The following is a 27,281-nucleotide window of genomic DNA, read 5'->3' as shown; positions in this document are numbered from 1 at the left end:
TAAAAGTATAAAAACACCTCACAAATATGTAGTTTACTTTTAGAGATTCAGTCATTTCCTAAAACTGTGAATTTACCAGGGACTATTTTCAGTGGCGGATGAATCAGGCTTTGGATAACATGGTGCTTGTTAGTACGAGACATTTCAGTGTTAGATTCTGCCCATGGCATTTTTGACAATAAGAAAATACAGAATATTGCTTCATTCTTCACATTAACACATGGCTACTGGGTTTGAAATAAAAATGATTAAATATTCAGCTGGATTTTATTGTTGATGCTTTTCTTCCTCTTTGCAGCCATGACGTGGTCTTCATCAGCCCGTCTCTTAAAACAACCTTGAACAGCTGCTTAAACAAACACAACCATGTCTCCAACTCTTAAATCTGAGCACACAACACTAAACCAAGCTCCTAATTTTGTCCTTATTTCCTGCTTTCGCTGCCCTTGTGGGGACATTCAGCCCTCAAGTAGACAGAATCACACACACACACACACACACACACACACACACACACAGTGAGTCCCCCGTGGGGCAGGAGTGCAGTCAGAGGGTCAAATCAGTTTGGACAGCTGCTCTGTTAGCAGCTCGCCAAAAACCAACAGTTGTGTAACTGCAGCAGCATCATTGACAACAACAACAACAACAACAGGAGCAGTGGCATCCATAACATAAATAAACAACAACAAAAGCAGCATCCGAGGTAAACAGAGGACGCTGCTCCACCTAGAGGCAGCAGGAGGTATGTGATTTCATCCAACTGACATTTTCACAGATTCAAACCTACGAACGCCTCCTGCTGAGGAATACCGAGACCATTCTGCCTCCTCACTGCAAACATACCCCAAATCATAATGATAAGATATTGTACCATGTAGATAAGCTCATATTTTTAAAGAAAACCAGAGCTCAGTGTGTTGTCAGCGGGTCTGGAGCTGAGAGGATGTAGCACGCCATCTACAGCAGTAAACAAGGAGTGATATCTGACACAGCTCTAGTGACACAGTGGCCTAAAATCCTCCCTCCCATGTCCCATGTGTAGCTCCATCCATTATCTATATCTTTCAAACAGAAACAGTGAGAAGGTGAAATGACAAACCAACCGTAGTCACAACACTGGTAAACTCTCAGGCATTTCCAAAGTTTTGAGCTGACACATAACAAGCCTTGGGTTAAGAACAGCTGGAAGGAAGAAACTCGTTATTGCTGTACTTGAACAGAACAACTGTTAACTACAAAGAGATGTGTAGAAATCGACTTCTGACTTCTGTCGTTAGTTCGCCGTCTCGTTACTATGAGAGTGAGGCCGTGTTTACACTCGTTCAGTGGTCAGTAGGTTTGTGGTGTGACCTCCTTGTTAGATATCGGCCACTGAAAAGAAGACGACTACTTCACTCAACAAACCGCTGTCAGAAAGATGTCGGCAGCCAATCACAGTCCTCAAGCCTGATCGCCATCTAATGATCATCTATTAATTAATAGTGTCCGTCCTGACAGGACAGTGTGTTTCTGTAAAAAGACACAGATGTTGATGTGTGTGTGTATGTGTGTGTGTGTGCTTCCCAGGACCTCGGCCGCCCCCCCCCAGAGCCAGCTGGCCATGTTTGCCGTCTCTATAACATTGTGTGACACAGAAACATCAACGTTCCCTCCAAACACCACAGAAAGACAGAGAGAGGGAGGGAACATCTCCGCATGAATGACTCGTTCCTTCTTCTTGTCTGAGTGAACTAATCCATGCAGATCGCTGCTCAAACCGCCGAATGACTGAGAGGGGTGAATGAGATGGAGGGGGGTGTTAGAAACAGAGACAAACAAACCAAGCAAACTAATAGGAGGACAGCAGGAGGGAGGACAGAGAGGACAATGACAGAAAACAGGAGGAACCCAAAATGTTATGATGGGGAGAGAGCACAGACAGAGGGTCTGAGAGTTACTGCAGCAGGTCGACGTCCTGCCCCACAGCTCCACCTCTCAAACAACACAGGCCCAGCTTCACTGTGAGCTAGTACCTACCTGTTCATTTGTTGAGGAATTTTCCCCACTAAAGCACAAACTCCACCAGGGCCAGCTCCTGGGTTGTTTCCTTATGCTGTGTCCAAAACAGCTTTATTAGATTAGTTTACATTAACATCACAAGGTGCATTTTCTTGAGAAGTGAACCTAATTACCACAAACTGACTGAGAACCCTGGGCCAGATCTTTTTATTAGCGGCACTAGGTGCTGGGCTGGGCTCTGTGTCTCGGGATAAGTTCCTGAAGCTGCTGCGTGCTGTGCTCACAGCCGCGCTGAAGCCATGAACTCTACAGACTTTTGTAGACAGTTATAGGTGAAGTGTTGAGTTTTTATAGGACGGCAGCGCCGGCCCTGACACACGACACACAGACGGCTGAGCCTCCATCACTAGAAGACACATCTAAGTAAAATCCTATTTTAATGATGAACCTGTTTCAGCCAATCAGAACGCACTGTGCTGTGCTCTGCTTGTTAACTAACAGCTACAGACATGCAACATGAGAAGAGGTCTGGCTCTTTAACGTACCAGAGATCCAAAGCCCACCGTCCAGAAGTGCTCATTGCGAACCTCCAGCACGCCGTCCAGAGTGGACACCTGAGTGGACACACAGCAACAATCAGCCGACAAACTTCACACGCTGACTCTGTGTAAACTTAAAACCTTGTGGGCGTTGAAGCCCATAAATTTAACCCAACACAACCTGGTGCTACGACTACCACACTTGATGTGGAGGCTGTAGGCTGAAAGTTAAATAATTTCACAGTAAATACTAGAGTTATATAAAGTTATAGTCAGCCCGGAAGAGAATCATCTTTTCATAGAGGTATTAAAATTACAATTTGTCATTTGTGGAGTGAAAATTCCTTTTCTCTTTCCACAACGTCAGAACTCTGAAGTAAAAACAAATCAAGCCCATACCTCATTGAAAAGGGTTTTAAAACTAATGATATTGTTGTTTTCATACAGGGTTAGGTATTAGGGTTAACCCAGTGACAGTGCTTCACCTCTCTGAGCAGTTTGTCCAGCTGGCCGATGATGTGGGACGGCGTCGTCTGTGAACGAGACAAAACAAAAAAACATAAATGCCCTAGTGCTCGTCACTTCCTTTACTGTGCTCCTTCTTATTCTTCATGCATGTTTGTGGCAACTGTCAGACAAACAGCAACAAAAGGCACTACAATTACGATTAAAGGCGGACAACACAGCGTGCAGGGCTCCACGTGGCACAGACACATTTGTGTTACCTGCAGCAGCACTTTGCCGCTGTAGACGCTCATGGGGTACATGGTACCAAACGTCATGAGGGCGATGGCGACTGCTGACACCGTGTCCACTGCATTGTAGTTACTGAACACAACAAAAGGAAATAAACATTGTAAACATAAGGCACTAACACAAGAGGAAAAGAAACAGAAAGACAATGCAATACACAGACAGGTGACGGTGCAGTTATGGTGAGAAATAAGATAAATAAAATAACAACACAGCATCACAGAGAAAAGACTTTAGCCCTGATTTAAAGGAACAAAGTCGGAGGAGACCTCAGGTCACTTCACCCACAGTGAACACTGCTTCTCCGAGTGCTGCCTATGAGAGCGGAGCGGTTCTGGAGTCGTCTCCATGTTTTCAACTGTGTTCTGACTTTTACTGTTATTATTTAAGTCCTGGTTCGACCGTGTAAACCACTCACTAGTGCTGTGTGAACCACTTACTTAGGCCTTAGTTAATGTGCTCACACGTACAAACAGTGGGTGGGAAAAGGGCCGAGGGGCAGACACCAACAAACCCAGATAGAAGATGTCAAATAGAAACATTTTAACCTCAGATGTTCAATCTCTCATTAGTTAGGCATTTCATAACCACCAAAGTGCCCCTGGCTCCTTACGAGTACATCGCCTTGTTTACTGCTCATAGATTTAGAGCAGATCACATGATCCTCCTCAACAGATGGTGTCTCCTCAATTGTCATGAAACAATAAATGCTCAAATTTCTCAGAGCACTTTCATGCCTTCTCTTGCACATTGGCCAAAAAGATGATTGAAGATTATGCAATACTGGCTCCAGAACAGCTACTAAATGGACCTGGGGGTGAATCTTTTCTCAGCTGTTGTTTCCAAGATCAAACATGAACTCTGATCCTCGGCTCTTAAGCAAAAAAGACAAAAATAAATTTACAATTCCATGACAAGTGGGCAAAGTCTGTCTGTTGAGGAAGATCATGTGGTAAAATCTAAAGGAAATGCTCCAAAACAGAAACTGAGACCACTGACACTATTCCATAATCTGAGAATCACACAGCTGTCATTTTTTATCGCCTTCAGCCTTAATGATTCAAGGGACGAGAGGAAGTCACAGCGTAAAAACCTGAGTGGGTCTGTTTCTGGTCTGTTTGGGGATTTATCAGCCACAGACAGAGATGAACCCTTACTTGATTTCTATGAGCGTGTAGGTGATGCAGAGGGACAGAGCTCCTGCCATGTTGATCAGGACAAACGGGTTCATACGAGGCAGCAGCACACTGCTGAGGCCTGGAATGATGCCGCACAAACTGTACACACAAACACACATTCAAAAACAAACACAACAGAAACCGGATTAGTGTGCATGATCACCTTAAATTAAAGTACCATTATAAAGACACGTTGGGTTTGAGCCACATTAAGCAGTGCAACACATCTCATTACAACATGGGAAACTAAATGAACAATGTGTAGCTGAGTGTCTCCTTTATTAAACCACTTATCATCTGGGATTTTCATGCATAAACGTCTCAAAACTCTACAGATAATGGAGCAAAAAAAATAAAAACAATGTGTGTTAAGTGAGTGTTACTAAACCTGTTGAAACTCACCGTCAGGCATGGAAAATACTGTGGCACAGCAAGTCTTTAATTATCTTTACCAACACTGATGATGTAAATGAGCACAGCTGTGTTAATCTGAATGTTAATCTACAGCCAGTAAGAACATAATATATATATAATATAATTATGTAAAACAGATAAACCTGGCATACTGTATGCTGCACAGGAGGGACACACATCAGCACTCTGAAATCAGGGCTGCAGTTACAGTGACCTGTGACCTCTGACCTGACCATCCAGGGGAAGCTAAGCAGGGGTGTGTGTGGGGCATGTGTGCTCTCGTCTCGCTGTACTCTTTGGGATACAACCAGAACACTGCGAAGCTCAATCTGTGACCTCATGTCCACCATGTTGACCGCAAGCAACCTTTGACCTCAGAGGAAACCAATATGTACACACACACACACACACTCTGACACAGGTTCACAGTGTAGGCAGAAACACTGTCAGGAGTGTGTGTGAGTGTTGAGTCGGTGTAAGTAGATACATCCTGTTCCCACCTGTGACTGAGTTCTGCTGATGGAGAGAGAGAGAGAGAGAGAGAGGGGAGGAGGAGGAGGAGGAGGTTTTTACCTTCCGCTCAGATCTGCCACATGTTCCTGAAGCCAACTGCTGCTGGCCGCTATGGAGAGAGAGAGAGGGGGGGGGGCATTAATATACGACTTGTCTCCTAATTCACTACGTCAACATTAATAAACACAATCTCTTAACAAAAATCCTCCTCAATCTTTAAAGGTGTCTCACAAGTGCCTGGTTTTCTTTTCAGCTGCAGGAACCTACCAGAACCTACCAGAACCTACCAGAACCCGACTGGCCATCACAGAAGGCGGTGCTTGTCAGTATCAATAAATGAAAATTGAAAAACAGTGACAACTGCTGCGCTCAGCTCAGTGCAGCACAGATACATTCTTGCTCTGCACAACACAGAAATGGGTTCGGAGCGCGGCGCCCACCACGTCCTGTCTGAAAGCCCCTTTAGACGACACTGCAATGCCCGAAGGCTCAGCGCTAGGTATCCTCCCATCCTGCTCTGACCCAAGCGTGCATGTGTGTGTGGACGGGGGTTGTGTTTGTTTTGCTAGCAGGGTGAGTCAGTCCAAACAAACATTTTAACAGTGACTTATTTATGATCTGCGGGTGCAAGGAGGATGTAACAGTGTGTCTGTGTGTGTTGGCATGCCTCTCTTCCCGCCTGCGCCCCTGGCTCACTACATCACCACTGTCTGGAACATGGTTGCATAACGCACTTTTAGTCTCTGTCAGTGGGAGAGAAAGTGTGTGTGAGAGAGACTGTGTGTTACGGCATAGTTTAGTTTCTGTTTGTGCATCGTTTTCATCCCCCCTTCCTTCCCAAAAATGTCAGATGTTAAGTGATGTTGAGACGGCTGTGAATGCAGAAGCAGACAGTTGACAACACACACACAAACACACACTGACCTCGTTCATCAGTGAACTGCTCATACAGACAGTGAGTCAGCTGGAGAGGAGAGGAGGAAATGTGAGGAGAAGCACATGACTCTGTTACATCAGATTAATGCCAGTCTCCTCATCTCCTTCCTTTCTACCTTTTCTCATTTCCTTGCCTTGGCCTGTTACTTCCAAGGAAGGAGAAAAAGGAAACGTGGTAGGCTGGGCACGAACAGGCACAAGCATCATTAGATGGAGATGTATTATAATATTAGTAAAAGTCCACCCACATGGACACTCTGCTGTTTCCTCCTCCTCTGTCCTCTCTCCCTATGTATCCTTGATCTCTGTCCACCTGCTGCCTGACATATGTTTTGTCTGAGTGTGATTTTGTCCCTATAAATGTGTGCACATCTGTTTCTACATGCATGTCTCTTTACATGTTTCTATCCAACTGTGTGTGCAGGTAAAAATTAGAGTGTGTGACAGAGGCAGCAGTCTGTGTGTGTGTGTGTGTGTGTGTGTGCGTGCGTCAGCAGCAGACTGAGCCTCAGTAGGTTAATATGTCCTGGGGCCCACACTGGCCTGTGAATATGTCTGACCTATAACTTGTGTGTCTCCACTGTTTAACAAATGTGTGCTGAGTGTTTCTGTGTTTGCATATAAAGTCAGGATGGAATGCGGGTCCTGGACTTGGTCTGTAACTGATGTGTTTATTCAAGTGTATACGTGTGTGTTTGTGTGTGCGCTGGTTCTCTATTTGTGAGAACAGGAAACAATTTTAGTAAACGAGGGCATTTTGTCCTTGCAAAGACAATAACACCCTTTGTTGGGTATTTCATCTTAAAGCCCGGGCCCCGTTTCCACCTGGTACTGAGGTGATTCTGTCAGCAGTGTGACTGGATCATCAGTGGGGTGGGGCTGGCAGACTTGTCAACAGACACGGTCTGCTCCAGATCAAGGAAAGCAATGCCACAAATTAACATTCATTTTTAAATCACTTTTTGCAAAGAAGGACTTGTTAGCTTCTGCTACTCCTGGTAGCTTTTTGCTGGGCTTCCTCATGTTAGCAGGAAAAGGACTGTGGCAAGCAGTGACAACAGAGGGTCAGTTTGCCTTGTCTATATACCACTGACTGGATATAAAAGATGGACGAAGCCTATTGGTTTTCTGAAGAGCAGCTTTGAAGCTCAAGTCTGGCCGTCGCCATCTTGGTGGCGTTTCCCTCCACCTGCTACAGCTAATCCAAAGATGGGCACAGACGTGGCATGGATATCAATGAAGGGACCTGGGTGCCCACATGCAAGTCTGCTCAGCTGACGGCCCACCCCAGAGAGCCATGTGGCTCTGATCTAGCTCAGACACCTCTGGGCAGCCTGTCCTCCTCCACTGGTTAGTGCCTCTCCTCCGTGTTTGTTTTGTTGCCTCAAATTTAAGGTCAAACATTGTTTTAACCCATCAGTCGTGTACCCTTCTCCTTATACACTGTTCACTGAATGAGTAAGAGCATCCTGTGGGTCCTTTTGGTTTCATTTTACATCCACTACTGATGCTGCTAGATACGCCAGCACATTCATTCATTAACCTTAACCCTAACCAAATGGCGAGGCGATAACCTATGCTAATTAGGAACTACTGACACACGCTTTCAACTTACAAACCCATGGGATTCATCAGTATAAGAACACAGTGGTTTAAGAACTCGTTCATGAATCAGACATCGACTTTTCTTAAGAACAACTTACTAATAAAACACTTAAGATGTGGCCCAGTGTTTTTGCCATTTTCCAGCATTTTAATGGCTAAACAATCAGCAGTTTAACTTGACCAGAGCAGTGACATAAATATCAGCCTTCTAGTCTGACAGATACGCTGAAACACGTTTGCTTTAGATCCAGTTCAGAAGCTGCAACCTTTTGAACAAAATATGAAAAACATATTGTTGTGTCTTATGACTACACAGCTGTGTTTGGCTTTATAACTGACTGCTTTCTGCTATTAGGAAGGGACTGACCTCTGACCCCACTGCTTCCATTCATGGTTTATCTACTGACAGAACAGTGAACAAACATTTCAATTTACTTCAATAATCCCCAAAATTTAGCGAAAGCCAAACTGTGTCTGTTCCCCAGTGAGGGCAAGGATTATCAGCCCTCCACTGTCCAGAGGAGAAACCCCAAAGACACAGACATCACTAAATCCACCCCGCCTGTTTGAAAAAACAAAAACCAGATGTGATGTGTTCTGTCCACACTGAAGGTGCATGTGGTGTCCTCAACAGAGTGGGATGAACTGGGGGGAGAATGCTGACTGTACCTTCTGAGACGTAGGCAAACGGTTTGTTCCGGACAGACAGCAGAGTCAACAGGTTGAAGAAGAGAGCGACGAAGGTCCCGACCAACAGACGACCACTGCAGAGACAGACACTGTGTGTTTGGAATCGCATGCTGACAAATTCATCATCAGTGCAGGAACATATACCACAGTGTTGTCACAGTGCTGCTGAAACACTTTCAGGACAGAGTATTGGTTATGTGTGGTATTTACCATTTCTATGCATCTTAATCATAACTTTTCTAATATATCTCACACACACACACACACACACAACTGTACTCTTCAACACACTAATCACGTGGGGCGATCCTTTTAAGAGCCTTAAAACTGGTCCGAACAATCAGCAGGAGGTGAAGGGCTGCTGACGGTGAGCCACAGTAACTGGATGATAAACCCCTACGCTTGCCCAAACAGATTAGAGAGCGAGAGGGAGAACGTGTGCGTCTGTCTCTCTACCCAGCAGACACCTGTCCCTCTGGTCAGCGGCCGTCTCTCATGCTGTCCAGTCACATCCATTCAGAGAAGGAGAGAGAGACAGCGAGAGGAAAAGGGGAGAAACGAGGGGGGTAATCTCGTCACAGGAGACGGGTTTAAGTCTCATTCTGTTTTAGGTTATAAAAGCCACCACTAATCCGTTTTAAAATGGAGAGAGAAGGGAAGGCGATGGAGGAAAGGAAGGAAAAGAATGAGCAGGGCAGGTGATGTGCTCAGACAACACAACAAACTAATACACAGCCTCAGTTTGGCTCATTATAAACTAACAAGCTAGAAGTCTGATTAAAACATCTTTTCTGGGCCTGTGACACTGTGGCAGGTCTGTCATGAAGACTCCTGCTCTCCAGGATGTTTCTCATGTCTTAATCTGCCAGTTTTTGCCCAACCTCTCTCAGTAATTAGTCAGGCAGTAGTGTCAGAGACACGCAGACAGATGAAGTGATTTAGAGGTTAAAAAGCTCCACAGCTAAGTCTCTCACCGGGAGCACCCCCCCCCCCCCCCCCCCCTTTTTTTTTTTTTTTTTACATTTTATAAAGAATGGTTGTTTGCTCACTGGCAGAGCTGATGTGACCCTGAGGACAGTGTTCAGCACGGCCTGCATGCGTCTCACTAACTCTGCTGGTGTGGACACACACACCATCAAGGTGACAGTAACAATGCGCACATAAGTGTCAGTCACCTACTGCATTTCTGTCCGTCTGGCCCAGATGTTTGGGGTGTTCTGCTCCGACAACAGCTGGAACTCTGTGTGTGTTTGTGAGGAGAGACTGTGTGTGTTTGTGTGTTTGCATAACACTTACGTATGGACCTCAGGCTGCTCCATGAAGCGCTCCACACTAACAAAACAGAAACAAACAGTCAACAACGCTGGTCAGGTGGGACTACTCTGCCTGTGTGTGTGTGTGTGTGTGTGTGTGTGTGTGTGTGTGTGTGAGCCAGACACAGTGATCAAAACAAACAAACAAAACAGGAAATACATTAACACACACTGTGCATGAAAAAAAGAAAACTGGCACAAACACAGAATCTGGTCTCCTCCCCCTGTGCTGCTGCCCCACTGAGCTGTTCACGACGTGCACTGTGTCCTTCAGCCAGAAACAAAGACAACGGCACAGAGCCAGAGAAATGCTCACTTTATCAAGTAAAATGTGAGAAACCAGCAGCAATGATCATCACTGAGATTAAAGCAGCATCTCATTTTCCTCAGTGCTTCCAAACAGGAGAGCATTACTTCCTAACAATATCACAGCTGTTATAATGAATCAGATAGTTCATTATCAGTAAATTGATTAATGAACCATTCTGACAATTAACTGCCATGTATCAAAGCAAAAGTGGCAACCGCTCTCTGACTACTGGTTCACACACTTCTTGGCCTCATTAGTCATCTGTAATTATAAACTAAATATCTTTGGACTTCTGAATCATACGTCATGTCATATACTGTACAGGTGAATCAGAATTAAATTACCCAGCCAAACACTACTGTCTCTACATGGACACCTGGGAGTTCATCACCTCCTGTAGCAAAATCCTCCTCCTGGAAAGTGTGTGTGAGTCAGTTTCAGCAGTGTGTTCACTGCCTGAGCTCTGGTTTGGAACAGAAGTGCTGACCCAAACTATGTGTGACTCATTTTAACAAACACCTGCTCAGCCATCAGAGACACGGTTTTCTACCGTTATGGACAAAGCAAAACAAACACAGTTACACTCAGTCAAAGTATAAATGTCTGCTAAGCCAAACGCACATGCACGTGCACAACACAGTGTTAACAGGCAGCGAGCCACCTGCTTGACCTGCATGTGTGTGGCATTATTCTGGAAATTCACCCCTCCCTTCCCTGAGAACTGACCGCTAGACAACCCCACACAGGGCCTGGAGGTAGGGGTGTGTTCATGTGTGTGTGTCATGCCACACAGTCCTCCCCTTTAAGACTAAATCCAAGGCCACCCCTTTAAAACAGTGTTGTGCTCTCAGGTGGTGAGAGAAAAACAACACACTGCTGCGACGCACCTGGCCAAAAGGTGTGTCATTACTCATGCATATTATAAAGCAACACCTTTATGTTTTTACTTACTGCATCTAAACAGGTTCAAATCTGGAGTCATTTACACTTTAAATGTGCCTTTACACTTTCCTGTGATTTACTATGAAACCAACTTCTGTAAGACTTTTCTTTACAGGTCTGTAAATTCCAGTTTATTTCCAAATAATTTCCAAAGCAGCTTTCTGGAAGAAACCATTTAAACTGGTACTAGTTATACATAATATTAGAGAGTAATCAGTTAGAGAAATGCTAAGTTAGCACAAACCTGAGGGGTTTATTTGGAGGACAAAAGGTCACACACTATGTGACATTTGGACAATCTGGGTTATAATAAACTAAACTGTTTGCTGTTTTAGATGCCACTGAAACTTCCTGAGGTTCAATTACTACAGTTTCTGAACTGTCTGAAGAGAAAGCAGAGCTGAGCGTGTAGAGAAACGCACACCTGCGTGGAGCAAAGCACGGTCATGGAATTGATCATCGGAGGGAAAAAACAAAGACAAAACAAGGAAACAATTGGAAATATGAATTCTGCTGATGGGCTGGCTAAGAAAACAACTGAAATATTAACAGAGGGAGACAAAGGCTACGTTCACACTGCAGGTCTTAATGCTCAGATCGGATCTTTTGCCGAAATCCGATTTTTTTGCGCTGTTGTTCACACTGTCATTTAAATGCGACTGCCATCTGTCTCATGTGTGAACGGTATACAGCCCTGAGGTGACCCGCATGCGCAGAAGAGGACGTGACGTCAGACGCAGCGTACTGTGTTTGCGAAAATAAAAATGGATGCTGCTCGTGATAGCATGTGCGTAGCGATGTACCAGTTAATGTGCAATCGAAATGAAGAAACAATAAGAAGAAGAACAACAAGGAGGAGGAGAGCATAAATATTGCTTATGGCCTCGCCTCCTCCAGCGCAGAATTGTGACGTCTGTCGCATTTCAATGACATAAAAATCGCATGAAATGCGACCTGGCCGTTCAGACTGAAGTCGCATTGCAAAACATTGGATATGTATTCAATTTAGGACCACATATGAAAGTGGCCTGGGCCGGATTTGAAAAAAATCTGATTTGTGCCGTTTACACTGTCATAAAAAAATCGGATATGGGTCACATTTGGGCAAAAAGATCGGATTTGAGCTACTTCAGCCTGCAGTGTGAACGTGGCCAAAGAGGGAGCCAGAGGATCTTTACGAGGCTCTAAATCACTGTCTGAAGGAGGAAACAATATGATTTAATTCATTACACATATTTAGTATTTCATCGCCGACATCACCGAGTCACGTGTTAGGGAGGCATACACACCTCTCTTTCAGGATGAACAAGGCTCCCAGTTGAACAAGAACAGTGGAGGTGAACACGGCCACAACTTCCAGTCGTTCAAACCTGGAGAGAGACAGAGAGACGCCGTCAACCCCGACACACCAACCCACTCACCCAGAGGCCGACAGTCTTCCACAGAGCAGACCCTAAACACGGTTTCACATAATCAGCATCACTCAGAATCTCCACATCCATCAGTTTAGAGAAAACATCAGCCGGTAGGGAGTAACACAGCGAGTCAGCTGGCTCTTGTTCACAAGTCCAGAAGGCACAGGGCACAACTTCACACACCACCACTGGGGTTAGTCTTCCATGGTTTACAGGTGTAGCTAGCCTTTATAAACTAAGTGGCATCTCTGTAGCAGGCTCGCCGTTGTGCTACCAGCTCGGCTACTAGTCTGTCACTCACTGTGCTGTGGGACGGAGCTGTATACTGAGCAAACCAGCTGAAGTCAGACTGTCTTTATGGACCCATGGCGTTATATTTCAATCCAAACTGTAAAAGCAAAAAAATAAGAATATGAAAAGGAGCCCAGCCTATGAGAAAAGCCATATTTCTAGGTGTGATCTTCATGTCCAACCTGAGAATCTCTCTTCTTCCAGCGTGACATCAGCCCTGACCTGAAGTCAGGCATTCGTGATTTCCAAGTCTTGTGTCATATAGTATGTGGATGTGCTTGTTGAGACTAATGTTCATGCACAGGAATAGTTTGATCTTCACTGGCAGAGACATAATGTATATAACTGACTAAATCCTAACCGCTGACTTGACCCTAGTTCTACTCCAACAGGGTTTAAAGAAGCTGCTACTGGTTAATCCTTTACAGGGAACTCATTAAAATACTTGGAAATTTAAAATTTTTGGCCCTTGACCATTACTGGAGGTTATGACACTGTTTTTAAATTTTAACTTTTTAAAAATATTCATAATAATCAGGGTAATAATTTTCCCAAAAAGTATAAATATAAACATATTTTTAAAAACAAGATAAAGCTGAAGTCAAATTAATTTTAACATAAAAATGTACAACAATAAAACACTACTTATTTTCAACAACTGTTCATGGAGGATGCCCACTGAGGTCACCAAATAAAGGGTTAAACTGGTCAATCTGCTGCTCAGCCACTGGTCTGTTAGGGGACACGCACACACATGCACACTGTAGTCGCTGGCAGAAACACACACTAGGATGTAAACTCAAGCATAAGCCTACACACACACACACACACACACACACACACACACACACACACACACACACACACACACACACACACACACACACAGGACGTATGGGAGCACAAGTGAAGCTGAAAAGTAGATTTCCACTCGATCACCAATCTTCTACACCTCAAGGTCAGAGGTGACCCGTCAGCAACAAACACAGTTAGCTGACCATCACACACAAACAGTAATGTGTTTGCAGTGTGTGTTAGTGGGAGGTGACAGTTTCTTGTAAAAACACACGTGGAGCCGTGTTTTTTCAGCAGGTCAATATGTTCTAATATAATCAGAGTCCAATTCTGGACTGTTGTTCAGCTAACACAAGATATTTCAAGGTAATTAGGCAGTTTTCACTACTTATTATTCTACACAGTTGAATAATAATCACCGATTGATGATTATAATTCAATCACTGTTAGCTGCTTGTGTGCAGCACCTGTGCAGCAGACTCTGGACAGGAACTAAATGCAGATTTTATCCAAATATAACACGTCACCAAACTCTGCTGAAGTACCGGGGACGGGTCAGACTCAGTGCAGTGGACAACGTGCAGCAGATTTCATGGTGAACTCACCCAAATGAGTAGCCCTGACTGGGTTTCTTCATGGTCACCCAGGAACTGATGAGGCAGGTGATCAAACTGCAGGCCAAAGGGAGGAGAAGGGGACGGATGGAAGGGTGAGAGCAGGGGAGGACGATGAGTGGTGATTGATGGAAGGATGGAAAACACGGGAACACCGAGAGACAACAGAGCAGAGAGGGGCACATAAGAGAAGAGTCAGTGAGAGACACGTGGCCGACAACAGAAACACAAACAGCAGAGGTTGGCTTGAGTTCACATCTCGTTTTGTCCATTTTTTTATTCATTCTACTCTGAGAATTCATTTTTCATGAGTGGAAGTTCTCCATTAAACCAACAAAGCTCACATATGCTTCTGTTTCTCTACTTTGTAAAACAGAAAATAAACTGTGTGTGTAGCAATCTGGTGATTAACCGATTCATTGACTGGTCTCTAACATCTTAGAAACCATGTTAGAGAACATGTCGGCCTTCGTCGGGGCTTTCCCTTCTCACTGATCCTGTTTGTGATTTTCATGGACAGGGTCTCAAATCTCTGCCATTTGTTGGTTTCATCAGACTGTGAGCTTCTACAAGCACTCACAACATGTCACCGGGGAGATGGATGTCTGGACTACCTTACTGAACCTGCTGCCACCACGACCTGCCCCCAGATAAGCAGAGGATAATGGATTGATGGATGGGCAATGAAAAATGACCTCAAAATTTCCCCGATTTGACATCTTTAAATTCTGAGGAGATACAATTTACTATCAAACACGAAAAAATGAAGCGGGAAATCTTCACTTGTGAGAAGCTGGAACCAGAAAAGGTATTTTTGCTTAAAGAATAATGTAAAGAATTCATTAATTATTATTGCCTCACAAGTGACACACACAGATATTATAAAGTCTGAGTGATTTGTTGGTTTGTAGAGACATTTCTGGACAAAGCCTTTCAGGCTTGAACGTGATCATTTATTACATTCATATGCAGAATGTTTTGGGAATAAAGGTGAGAAGAGGAAACGCGACAGAGGATGTTAGAACACACTCACCTGAAGAGGTCGAAGAAGGTGAGGTACGTGTAGGCCCTTAAGGCTGAAATGACAAAACAGAGACTATCACAATTCAAATACACGTTTTAGCACTGTGAAGGCACTGTGGCCCTAGTAACCCTTACTGTTTGTGAATCACCAAACAATGCAAATATATACAGTTTAGAAAAGTCAAGGTGATTTTCAGGATTAAAATTGTCTAGCCACCACACAACAGTGGTCTTCAAGTTGCTTCCTAACCAAGCAAGCAAACAGGCAAGCTGAAGGTTCAGTTAGCCAGTTAGCAGGCTAACTAGTTAGGTAATCAGCTAATCAGCCAGCTGCAGAGAGATCCCAACTGTCCTGGCCTTAAATACTCAGTGTCAACCTGTCAGTCAGCCAGTCAGCCAGTTCATCTGTCTGTCTTAATACCCACCAACCAGCTCTGTGTAATCAGGCTCTGCTGTGGGGGATGAGGAGAGCGGATTAGAGCGGCTTTGTGCTGAGAGGAACATTTTGTTTCCCCATCAACGGCGTCCATGTTGGCCAACCTGAAGCCATGTAATCCTGACAGAGAGGCCTGTGGCAGAGATCCCAAGAGACAGACGAACAGCGAAAGAGAGAGACAGGCAGGTGGACTGAGGGTGAGTGACAGGCCGACAGACAGGGAGCGAGAAAAAGAGGCTAAGAGGAAGACAGATGGATGGACTGAGAGATCGAAGCAGATCGACAGGCAGACAGCAAGGTGAGAAGGCGGGCAGACAGGGTGATGGACATGTAGACAGGCAGGTAGAGGGAATGAATGAGAGACAGCCCCTACACTGGTGAGCTCAGAGCGCCTCGCCTAGAGATGGCTAAATAAACTGAAGAAAGCAGCTACACGTTAGAATAAAAATCTTATAAAGGTTATTTGTTTTACTCACTATGAACCTCCTCATCAAAGCCGGTTCGCTACACGGCTCGTCCTACCCAACCAGGAAAACACCCCCTTTTCACATTGAGACTCCAAATGTATAACAGGAAGCCTGTGTTATGAACTACACATGGAGTTTGAATGACTCAAGGGGGAGTCTATCAGAGCTGGAAGTGAAGTTGCATTATGGGAAGTGTAGGATCCAGTGTTTTCAGAGTTTGGCCCTACTGTAGACACCCTGACTCCAGACCTTTCGTTGACGCCCACATTTCTGATTTGTTCAGTGATTCAGAGGTCTGGTGTTGTGCTTACTGAGGGCAAACGCTCAGAGCGTTGTAAGAAAGCTACCTGCCTACTCGCCATAGCTAACAAGCTAGCTATACCAATAAAAAAAAAGGCAACCAAGATGGCGACAAGCGTGCCACAGCTGGACAGGGTGTTTTAAAGACAACTGTGACAGTTTCTTTTACCATTTATTGAAACTGTTGAATGTGAAGTTGTTTTATGGTTTAATATTGTTTTAATGCCTACACTTCTCTATGCTGTTTAAGGCTGATCTTTCTTTCACTGCACCTGGCTGTTGTTTTGATATGCAGCGGCTGATCTACACGGGGATCGATGTGGTTTAATTCGGTCTCGTTGTGTTGGATTAAAAAGCAGCAGACAATAAAAGCAATAAAACCACAAACGTTGACATCACAGTGACCCTGAACCAGACCCGACCAAACCGATACCCAGGCTGAAATGTCCCCTCACTGTGCTCGGATAGGTTTACATATACACCACAACGCAGAGACACACACAAGGATCCTTACTGACATAACACACCCCCTAGCCCCTTACCCCAACCCTAACTAAACCTGAAACCTAGGGTGAACCCTGTAAGGACCAACTACAATGTCCTCACAACGATGGTTTCAAACTAAAACAGGAAGACACAGAGAGAGGCAGGTTCAGTTTCTTTATAAATGTCCTGCTTACAAACACCGACACCCAGAGGACGCGAGGACCTGATACGAGAGCAACAAACAGCAGCTGGACATTATTCATCTGTAACACGGGAGAACATGATACACAGGTTCAACAGAAATACAAACACACAAACACTGATGCAAATGTGGAGAAACTGACAAAAGACACATGCACATATCAACACATGTACAAACATGGACACACACAGGGGCCCCGTGAGGCCTGAAGTCAATACCCAGAACAGAATGAAGGATTAAAATCCCTTTGTCTTCAGAAATGATCGATAGAGGAGGAGGTTTGACCGTCCACTCACTCTTTGCTTCATTTCCCAGCTTTGTTTTATGTTGTCATTTCTTTCACTGTGTTCTTTCTTTAATTCCTCCCACTTTACATGTCCTTTAAAACAGCCAATAACAGAGGGGGAAATGGAGAGGGACAGGGCAGGAAGGAAGGAAGGAAGGAGCGGAAAAAGAAAGGGAGGAAAGCGTGAGGAGGTAGGAAGGGAGGAAAGAGGAGGTGGACAGACAAATGAGAGGAGAAATACAAGCAGGAGGATGAATATTTAATGCTGTCTGCAGAGGAGCAGCCCAAACACACACACACACACACCAGCAGAGTAAAGTAAAAGAAACTTACTTTGCTACAGGAGCTCGTAATGAACCAAAACCACAAGTTCAATGTGTTCAGTGTGTGTTTGTCACATGACAGTTTGTTTAGCATCAAACCAAGTGCACCTAGTGTCTCCCACAGTCGCACTGACAAACACCAACAGTGCAGTAAAGCTGAAATCAGGCAGATGAGAAAGAACTAGAGGCGAACACAAGAACAGAGTGGTGAACCTGACAGAAAGCACTGGGCTCATACTGGGCTTGTTTCCTGTTTTGGGGTTTAACAAAGCTCCTAACAGTCAGTGGTTCCCATCAGTGCAGTGTGTCAACTCCAACAAGGAAAACTGCGCATAGTTTTAATCAGCACCTTTTGTTTTGACATCATCATCTTCGGGTCCACTGGCTTCACAGGTAGATCTGAATCTTTAGCCTTGTGTGCAGCACAGAGTATTAGAACTGTTCAGGACTGAAATGTGGCAAAGTTTGGGTCAAACCCTTCAGAATCAAAACCCAGTGGCCACATCAGGCAGCGGGGCATCACATGATGTCTGTAGTGGAGGCCTTCCCACACGGTACCCAGTCTGAAACATGCTGTGAAAAACCACCCAAACCTGATGCCTGAACGCCACAGAGTCACGACGGTCAACGATCAAACGTTTTCTAACTCAAATAAATGTGTTGCTTTTGTGCTGTCTTCAGTATGTCTTGCTCATAATCTTCTGGCCTTAAAAAGACTCAGCAAGACGCACACACAGAGACAGACACACAGACAGGGGCAGGAGCTGGATGTGCTAACCACAGCAAACAGCAGCTTAGTGTCACTGGTTCCGGCAAAGAGTAAACTGAGACCCAGAACACACACACACACACACACACACACACACACACACCCAGCGGGTCATTGTGTCAGGCCAGCTCGTGTGTGCTGCAGATGTAAACTAAAAGCTTCTATCGAACGCCTCAACTGCTGCGGCGAGGAGGGTCCCCAGGGCAGAGGAAGAGGAGGAGGAGCGAGCAAAGGAAGACAGGATGAAGACAGTAACGTGAGGAGAGGAGAGCCAGACCAGAGAGAGAGGAGAGAAGGAGGGAGATGAAGTGGAGGCTGAGAACACTGCCCAGCTCTGACACTGCTGACCGCTGAGCGAGAAATATGAGCCTGGGTCCGAGGGCTACACACACACACCTGGCAGAAACACACACACTCAGAAAGGACATGTAGACAAAACCACTGATCACAACACTGGTCATTGATATTAACAAGCAAACACCAACATAAACACACACACGATACCATCCCAAACAATAAACACACACAGAGGCTGCTCCACCACAGCTTCAATGCTGATTTGCCAGTGAGTTTTTTACTGGTCAGGTAAATGCAGGTGCATCTCAAAAAGTTTGAAAGTTGTGAAAAAGTTCTTCCTATAATTTAATTCAAAAAGTGAAACTCGTATATTTTACATTCATTGCACATGAAAAGAAATATCTGAAGCCTTTTTCTGTTTTAATTTCAGTGATTATGGCTTAAAGCTCATGAAAATCAAAAATCCAGTATCTCAGAATGTTAGAATGTTTCATTTCGAGTTTGGGTAAATTACTATTCATACAGTATAAACAGCGTGTGTCTCTCAGTGTAGTTCAGTACACGCAACCACAATCAAGGGGAAGACTGCTGACTTGACAGTTGTCCAGACGACGATCACCGACAGCCTCCACGAGGAGGTTGAGCCACAGGAGGTCATCGCTAAAAGGGCTGGCTGTCTGTCCTTCTAGGCCATGTACCGAAATATGTACATGGCCTAGAAGGGAAAAGTGTGGTAGGAAAAGGTAGGACAGGGGATGACTGCAGCCTTAAGAAGAGTGTCAAGCAAAGCTGCTTCACAAGGAGTCAGTAACATAACCCGGCGATCTCCGCCTTCTGGTCAGGGTCTATGTTCTTCATCCAGGTTTGTACTAAAGACCTACAGGCCATTGTCCCTTATACATGAGAAACAATCTGCAAGTCAGGATTTTATATAATGATTTGCAATTTCATGTAGTTATTCATTTGAGGCAGCAGCTGATTCAGCGTGGTCTCTTCTATACACAGAGTCAAACTCCTCAGTCTAGGAGATTCTCACAAGCACAGGACATGCACACAAAAACAAGCATCTCTACTAACGGGCAACACACACACACACTGTTCATCACCCTCAGACCTGACAAGCAGCTTCTGTCGATATGAAACCAGACCAAAGCGCCGCTGCCTCCCCGTGAGGCGAAACGGATTCTCATTTCTCCATGTGGGATTTGAGAGGCAGCTGGCAGCGACATGTTAAACCAAACTTATCCCGTCTCTGTGCTCCTTGTGCCCCCCCCCCGGTGATAATCAATATGACATCATCTGTTAATTGCCACTGTGAAACTAAGTGCTGGTATGTGAAGAGTGCACCTGATGGCCTGGGCCCTGAACTTAATTCATTTATTTAGCAGATCAACAAAAATGTATAATTTAAAGATCAAATATTCATTTGCTGCTTTTTTCTGCTTTATAAAAAGTGATATGTACTGATTGTTGGTTGGACAAAAGTCCAAAAGTCATGACATTTCAAAGATTAAATGTGTATTAAACATGTAGATCATGAATCAATAATAAAAATGAAAAAGATGCAGTTGATTGTCTATTTAAATGTGGGATCCAGCAGGAGCAGACTCACAGACATCATCACTGTGTTTATGTTAGCAAGTCGTACTGAGAGCAGAGCAGACGTGGAGGTTGTTCAGGGAGTGCGAAGACCTGATCTCTCTCACACACACACACACACACACACACACACACACAGGGGCTACAGCGAGTGTGCTGGCTGCACTGAAGGCCTCGTGGGATGGAGCGCTTCACCAGCTGTGTTCTGACACACAGGAACATCAAGGGCCCGAGGACAACACACACACACAGCTCAGATCACGCAGGCTCAACCATCCCTGGATGGACAAACTAATGGATATGCAGGCAAACACTGTGCCAGCACAAAACAACAGACATAAATCTAAAGAACAACCCTTATTGAATTAAAGGTCTCACACTGGGCGGCAAAAACCACTAATTAATTCTCTTACCTTCTTTTTTACCATTTTTCTTCATAAACACAGCTGTCTTTTAATCCTTACGCTCCATCTATTCTCAGGTCACAGTCAGTGTCAACATCAGAAAGTGTCAATAATAATTCTGTTAAGTCCACGTGTCGAGTTCTGTTCTGCTTTTTTGTGTTTTTCCAATGCAAACAAAAGAAATAAACACGAGTAACAAACAATCTGTGATTGCAACAGTTTTCTGGGAGAGGTGGTGTGTTATCTGACACAAATGCACGGGTGTTGGTGTTTTTGGCCATGACTGTAAGTGTTGAGAAACAGTGACACAAAGAGGAGGAATGTGTGTGTGTGTGTGTTTGAGTGGGAAAAAGACCACACACACACACACACACACACAGACTTATGAATGTGTGTTCAGTCCGGTAAGACAAAAAGCTGATGACTACTTTGTAAGAGGCTGAAAGCTGATCCAGTTGTTCACTGCACAATTTGATACGTGAGGACCAGCCAGCTTCACTGAGCGTGCGCTTACTGGTGCACACACACACACACACACACACTTCTGTAGAATCATCAGCAGCTTATGTTTCCGTGACAGTGCAACACCGATTGCTTAAACAGCACTTGGACACACAACCCAACCATTTGTGTGCACAAACACTCAGCAAATAGCTGGGTGTAGTCTGATGTGTTTGACTGACTCAACAAGAACAGAGCATATCAGAAAAGCACCAACACTGAATCCATTATAATACAGTAGATTTAAAGATAGAATCAAATGCAGAAGAACCAAACCGAGTCAAAAAAACACTGACTGCAGCCAAGAGCGAAGACTCAGGAGCATCAGTCTGCAGATGTCTTTTCTCAGCTCGTCTCTTCGTACAGAAACGTTTCAGCAACGTCACCTGTGTGTCAGCCAAAGGCAGCAAAGGGCCTCTGCTCCCATGGTTCCTGACCTTCACCTCCCTGACTCATCATAAAGAAGAGCTCCACACTAAGGTCCACTGCACTTCTGCACCTCTCTACGTGATACTACACATGGTACTTTTAATTTGGAGGTAAACTACTTTTCCCAGCTTGGACCTCTAACTCTTTGGTCTTTAAGGGCCACGTGTTGAGGGAGGACAGACCTTTATAAATTCTAACCTCTGTAAAGATACAGATCTGAGTTAATTGTTAAATAAAATACCTTCCCTGGATTGATGCCTTAAAAAAAAAGTACAATATGTTATTTTTAAAGCCATGTTAATTAATAACACCTGAGCAGTTTCAGTGATCAAGCATTGTATTTTATATGTAGGTCTCAAGCACCAGAGTTATCATCAACACTGCAGCTCAACTAAATTTTAGCCATGGCTGTACAGCATGTTTACAGTTTGGTTTAATCTCAGCACATGTGGCAACAGGCAGCTGTTTCCATCAGCACTACCTGCTTAGGAGAGCGAATACTGGAGTTACATTCATCTGGTCACGGTGAGACACAACAGTACGCACTCGAACATTAACAAAAAACATTTATCAATCTCAGGAAATGTGTTAACATTGTTGTTTGCACCTGCCTCCACAGTCAGCAGGCTGCACACACAGTACACACACACTCTACATACAGAAATGGGACCAGATAGGAGTGTGTATGCATGGAGCCACTGTGCATGTGTGTTTCTATACATGTGCTCCTGCAGCAGAGTGCCGCCACATACAGTATGTACATATGAGCCTCTATCAGTGTCAGGAGACTTGCAAAGGGGGTCAAGGACAGACTTGTTTTTGGGTTATGCTTCATTTAAACTTACAGCAGAAATGCACTGGAGGCATCGGATGTACACATTTTACAGATGCGCCAGCAGTTCCAAGTCACCGATATGCACCGGAAAGAACAAGTGAAGCTACAGCACACACTGAATGGGGGGGCTGGACCCAGCCAGCCGGGAACGGTCGAAAGGCGGGATACACCCTGGACAGGTCGCTGATCCATCGCAGGGCCAATTTATCAACATCACTTCATATAAAGAAAAGCTTTCAAAATGTAAAATTAAATTTTTTAAAAATCAGTGTCATGTAAAAATAATGTATTTTATATGTAGGTCTTTCCAATGTACATTAAAAAAAGTTTTAACATGCATTTTTTATGAAAAACCAGTGCATTATCCTCATTGAACCATAATCTGTGAGAGGTAAAGAACACCACTGCACTAAATAGTGATTGAAATGGTTAGTAATGGTAAAATTGACCCAGGAACATCACTGCTGTTCCTGACAAATGAACATAACAAATAGGTTAAATAAACTGGGTCAACATGCAATTATATAACACTCTGAGTTCTATGATATAAAAAAACAGAAATGATAATTTGTCTCCACATATATGACACTTCAGAACAGCTTGTGGTACACACGATGAAATATGGCCGACCAATGAGCTCTAAGGAAATAAAGCTGTGGTTTGACAAGACTATAAACCATAAACACCCATATTAGTCATCAAGTGACAGGGAGTGTTGAGGGTGAAGGAAAGAAGCAGGATACAGATAAGGCTCCACGACCACTGACACATAATTTCATTTGCTCAAAGTCGGCATATCACCCAGCTCTTGACACATTCTAGAAAACTAAGTGTAAGCTGTCAAATACTCAAAAATTTCCACATTCATCCCCCAAGTTTACAGTTTATGATTTAAAACTGTGGCCTGCACTGAGCTTCAGCATCAACAGTAAATACGCGTGAAGAAGCAGACGGACCAAGTTCCTTCCATGAATGTATGAGTTTGCTGATCCCATGTGTGAAGGAGGCTTTAAACATGAGTAGGAGTCTGACTGACAGTATTGAGACCGGGCCACTGTCTGCCCTGTTGTCCTCAATGAGGCCGAGTATTGACAGCGGTGTCGCCTTCCCCTGTTTGGTCAATACTTCGTCCTCCACTTCCTGTCTGCACAACACCTGACGCCACCGCTCTGTGTGTGTGTTTGTTGTGCTGCAGTAGTGAGCAGGGATAAGATTGCGTGATGTTCTTTTCATGGCAGCATTTTCCTGAGTGATGGAATCCCTGAGAGGATTTAATGTTGGTGGCAGACACGAGCCTTGCTGACCATAAACATTCGCTGCACAGCTGTCTCATGTCTCATCCCATCAGTACATGGGACTCACCTCTTCATCCACAAGGGACACAGGAGACAGGCGGCCACACTGAAATATGTCAAACTCATCTGATACACAAACACGTCGACTCTAAGCCTCGACCTTAAACTCTAAAACCAAACATGACTCACCACTGAACTACTGACACTTTGTCTCCTCTGTAACCTCCAAACCTGCACACTTCTCTCCTAACCTCACACCCCTTCAAGCGCTACTCCCTGTGTGAAAGTTTGCCCGTCTCATGCATGTGTGTATTTGAGTGAGTGTCCGCTACTATCCCAAATATGTGTGAGGGCCCAGAGATAATAAGAGCCTGGCCGGAGATGAGTGGCTCTCCATGGGTGAAGCAGAGTGCAGCATGGCCTGTTTGGGGCTTAGAAAAATTAATGACCTGTGGTCCTGGTACTCAATATTGGGACTTAGAGAAATTTCTGTTCCCACACTGTGTAATACCAGAGGCATGAAACTCCATTTGGAGTACCAGGGGCACGAAGTTGTGGCCGGGCGGTTTTAAATTGTTTAGCCCAGGGAGGGGGCTTAAGCGCGGGCACACAGGTACAACTGGTGCACCGGGTGCCTGGAGCTCTGGTTCACCAGGGGAGCTAGCCGGTTCCTTTCCCCCACTATGGAGCTCCATTCCCGGGGTACTCCCTGGTGATAACGAAGCATAGAGTCCCAGGGGCTTTGGTTCAGACTATTTATATGTAAATATAATGTATAGTCCACGTAGGTTCAGGTCAACAGCTTTTTTTCTTTTGTCAGTTTTCTTTTAGTAAAAATCTTAAAAAGGGCCAATTTGACCTGGACACAACACAAGGATTAAATTTGATTGTATTTACATCTATTAAACAATGTATTATAAAAATGGTATATGGTATGCATCTCTGAATTTAAAACTCTGTAGTTTTGTAGACATCTAAACTTTAGGTTTTTTCAATCTTACATGTCACTTTCAAAGTTTGCTTAACACCAGTAACACTGAGAGCAATGTTTGTCAAAGTCCTCTAATCTTGATTTACCTATTTTAATTCACCCACTCCATTGATAGAAGCTTGATAAACAATCTAGCATACAAAATTAGTCACAACTGGCTTTATTGGCACAACATAAATTAAAAATGAACTACAACAATTTCCTTTTTTGAGACATGATGGAGTTGTTGACCTGATTCTTTAAATCTTTCCAGTTGCGACTGCCCAGTGCTGGTTCTGTTTCAAGTGCCTTGAGGCAGACCTCTTTACCAGGAACTCTTTGCATAGTGATGCACTGCCCCAGTTGTCACCACACCGCTGCTTTTTCTGCAGAACTCCACGGCCTGCGCTAGCGTTTGTTTTTGCTGAGTAACTGTAGGTCCACAGCTGAAACAGAAATGACAAATGTGATAGACATTCTCAATATTGATAAATCAAAAATTTATCTGGTGATCTAATTTGTAATGTGTTGTTAATCCACATCTACTATAATTAACACTACTCAAGTCTGAGAACTGAGCAGTACCTGTTTTCTCTGTCCTTTTGAGCTTGTGTGATGGTCTTGTAGCTGAGGCCTGTTGAGTCAGCATGTCTGATTCTTCTGCAGCAGCAGAACACGTCACCTCACTATTAACCACGAATCACCTTATCAGATAATGCTACATTTCATTCCACAGTGCTCCACGCATGACCCAAAAAATGTTCATACCGTCTGAAACTTGAGATGATTCAGATGCCATCTTTGACCTCTTGCGTTTGGAGGACCCTTAAAGAGAAGAAGTAACCAGGATGGACATTTTTAGTTACTTTCTGTCATTTATAGACAGGAAAGAAAGCTGATATTCAAGGTAACAGCTCTGACGGCTTCATACCATAGGAGTCTTTAGCTGGTTCCAAAGACTTCTGTGTCACTTTCACTGACTTGAGACTTCTGTACAGCTCTAACTTCAGAAGACAAACCACCTGTTTTGATAAAAACATTTTGTGAACTTATCTTATTTCACATACTAAAGTGGCGAGTAGAACAAGTAGACGTGAGTGTTTCAGGCTTCCTTGCCCCACTTGCAGCTGCATAGTTCCTCAAACAGTCTGAACCTCAGAGATGAGAATCCGAATGCTGTCTTGCAAAGACGTACTCATTACTACCCAAAATGCCATTGTCCTCACCCCTTTGCTTGGAAATCAAGTGATTTTGTCATTTCGCTGGTAAGCAGCACAGGTACTTTACGGCCTCTCTTCCTCATGGTAAACTCATGACCCAAATCTTGTTCCAGTTTTGAAAGGCACTGCATAATGTCCTCATTTGGTTCTTCTTTGGTTCTATTCCTATAGGTCAAAAGAGGCAATTTTGCTGCCTCGCCTTGCCGTCTTCGTTTGAAAAGTAAGATTTGTGAGAGACGGCACTCACTGAGAATCTTGTATGCTTTAGGATTAGGCACTTCCATGAGTTTCACCTTTGGCTCCTCTGCTGTGGACTTCAATACTTGATGCAGCTTCATAACATCTTCTGTGAGTGGGATCATTTCTTTTTTGTTCCATCTGTCCTCTTCTAAGTTTGTTCGTGCACAACGTGACACAAAGAGGTCCCACTCTGCTGCCACTAAGTCCAAGAAGCTCTTTACTCTGCCTGCAGCTGCATCATTTTCAGCCTTTATATGATCCCCAATCACAATGATCCCCAATCACAATGTCACATGCTGCCTTCAGCGAGTGTCCTAACTTCAAACCAAGAGATGGTGCGTCATACCTGTACTTGGAGCTGATGAACCCAGAGGCTTGTTTTGCTGCTTCCACGGCTAAAGAAAATTTAGGTGGCACCAAAACATCTTGCAGCATTTTAACTTCATGGCCAAGGGACTTGGTAGCAAGTAAAAATCTACCCAACTCTCATCTTTTGACTGACATGACCATCTTTTGATCGACCATTCCCGTGTTTCTCCAACAGTATATCTCCAAATACACATATGAGAGGGTCATGTCTTAATTCAAGGGACACCTTGTCAATTAACATTCTCTTAACAATGTTTGAGCATCTTTCTGATGGCTGTCCTTTGTATGGAAGGAGAGCTGAGGCAGCAGCTGGAACTCTTCTTTTTTTCTGGGATTTAACTTCTGACTCGAACATTGTTCTGTGACACCATTTCTCATGTTTCCATAGTTCATCTTTTAGGAAGAACCCACAGCAAATGTTGCATGGAAAATAATCTTCTGCATTTGCATGTTTTGATGGCTGTCTATAGGTTACTATCTCGCCCTCACCCTTCTGCAACACAACGAAGTTGCTCAAATGTTTC

At 44.2% G+C, this 27,281-nt stretch overlaps 1 protein-coding gene across 1 annotated transcript in view; it reads right to left on the bottom strand.

Moving 5' to 3' along the window:
• Positions 1–27,281, bottom strand: part of slc30a6 (solute carrier family 30 member 6) — a 39,479-nt gene that overhangs the window by 2,778 nt on the left and 9,420 nt on the right. Inside the window, exons 5-14 of the mRNA XM_020586184.1 lie at positions 15,340–15,382; positions 14,298–14,363; positions 12,481–12,561; positions 9,923–9,958; positions 8,606–8,700; positions 5,456–5,504; positions 4,448–4,567; positions 3,263–3,365; positions 3,023–3,070; positions 2,544–2,612 (exon numbers count right to left, since the gene is read on the bottom strand). Coding sequence (XP_020441840.1) covers positions 2,544–2,612; positions 3,023–3,070; positions 3,263–3,365; positions 4,448–4,567; positions 5,456–5,504; positions 8,606–8,700; positions 9,923–9,958; positions 12,481–12,561; positions 14,298–14,363; positions 15,340–15,382 — 710 coding nt within the window. The remainder of the gene's footprint in view (positions 1–2,543; positions 2,613–3,022; positions 3,071–3,262; positions 3,366–4,447; positions 4,568–5,455; positions 5,505–8,605; positions 8,701–9,922; positions 9,959–12,480; positions 12,562–14,297; positions 14,364–15,339; positions 15,383–27,281) is intronic.

The sequence above is a fragment of the Monopterus albus genome, unplaced genomic scaffold, assembly GCF_001952655.1.
Source record: "Monopterus albus unplaced genomic scaffold, M_albus_1.0 scaffold397.1, whole genome shotgun sequence".
In the NCBI taxonomy this organism is placed as follows: domain Eukaryota; kingdom Metazoa; phylum Chordata; class Actinopteri; order Synbranchiformes; family Synbranchidae; genus Monopterus; species Monopterus albus.
Note: the sequence above shows the minus strand (reverse complement) of the source record. Positions and strands in the feature narration are given on the sequence as shown.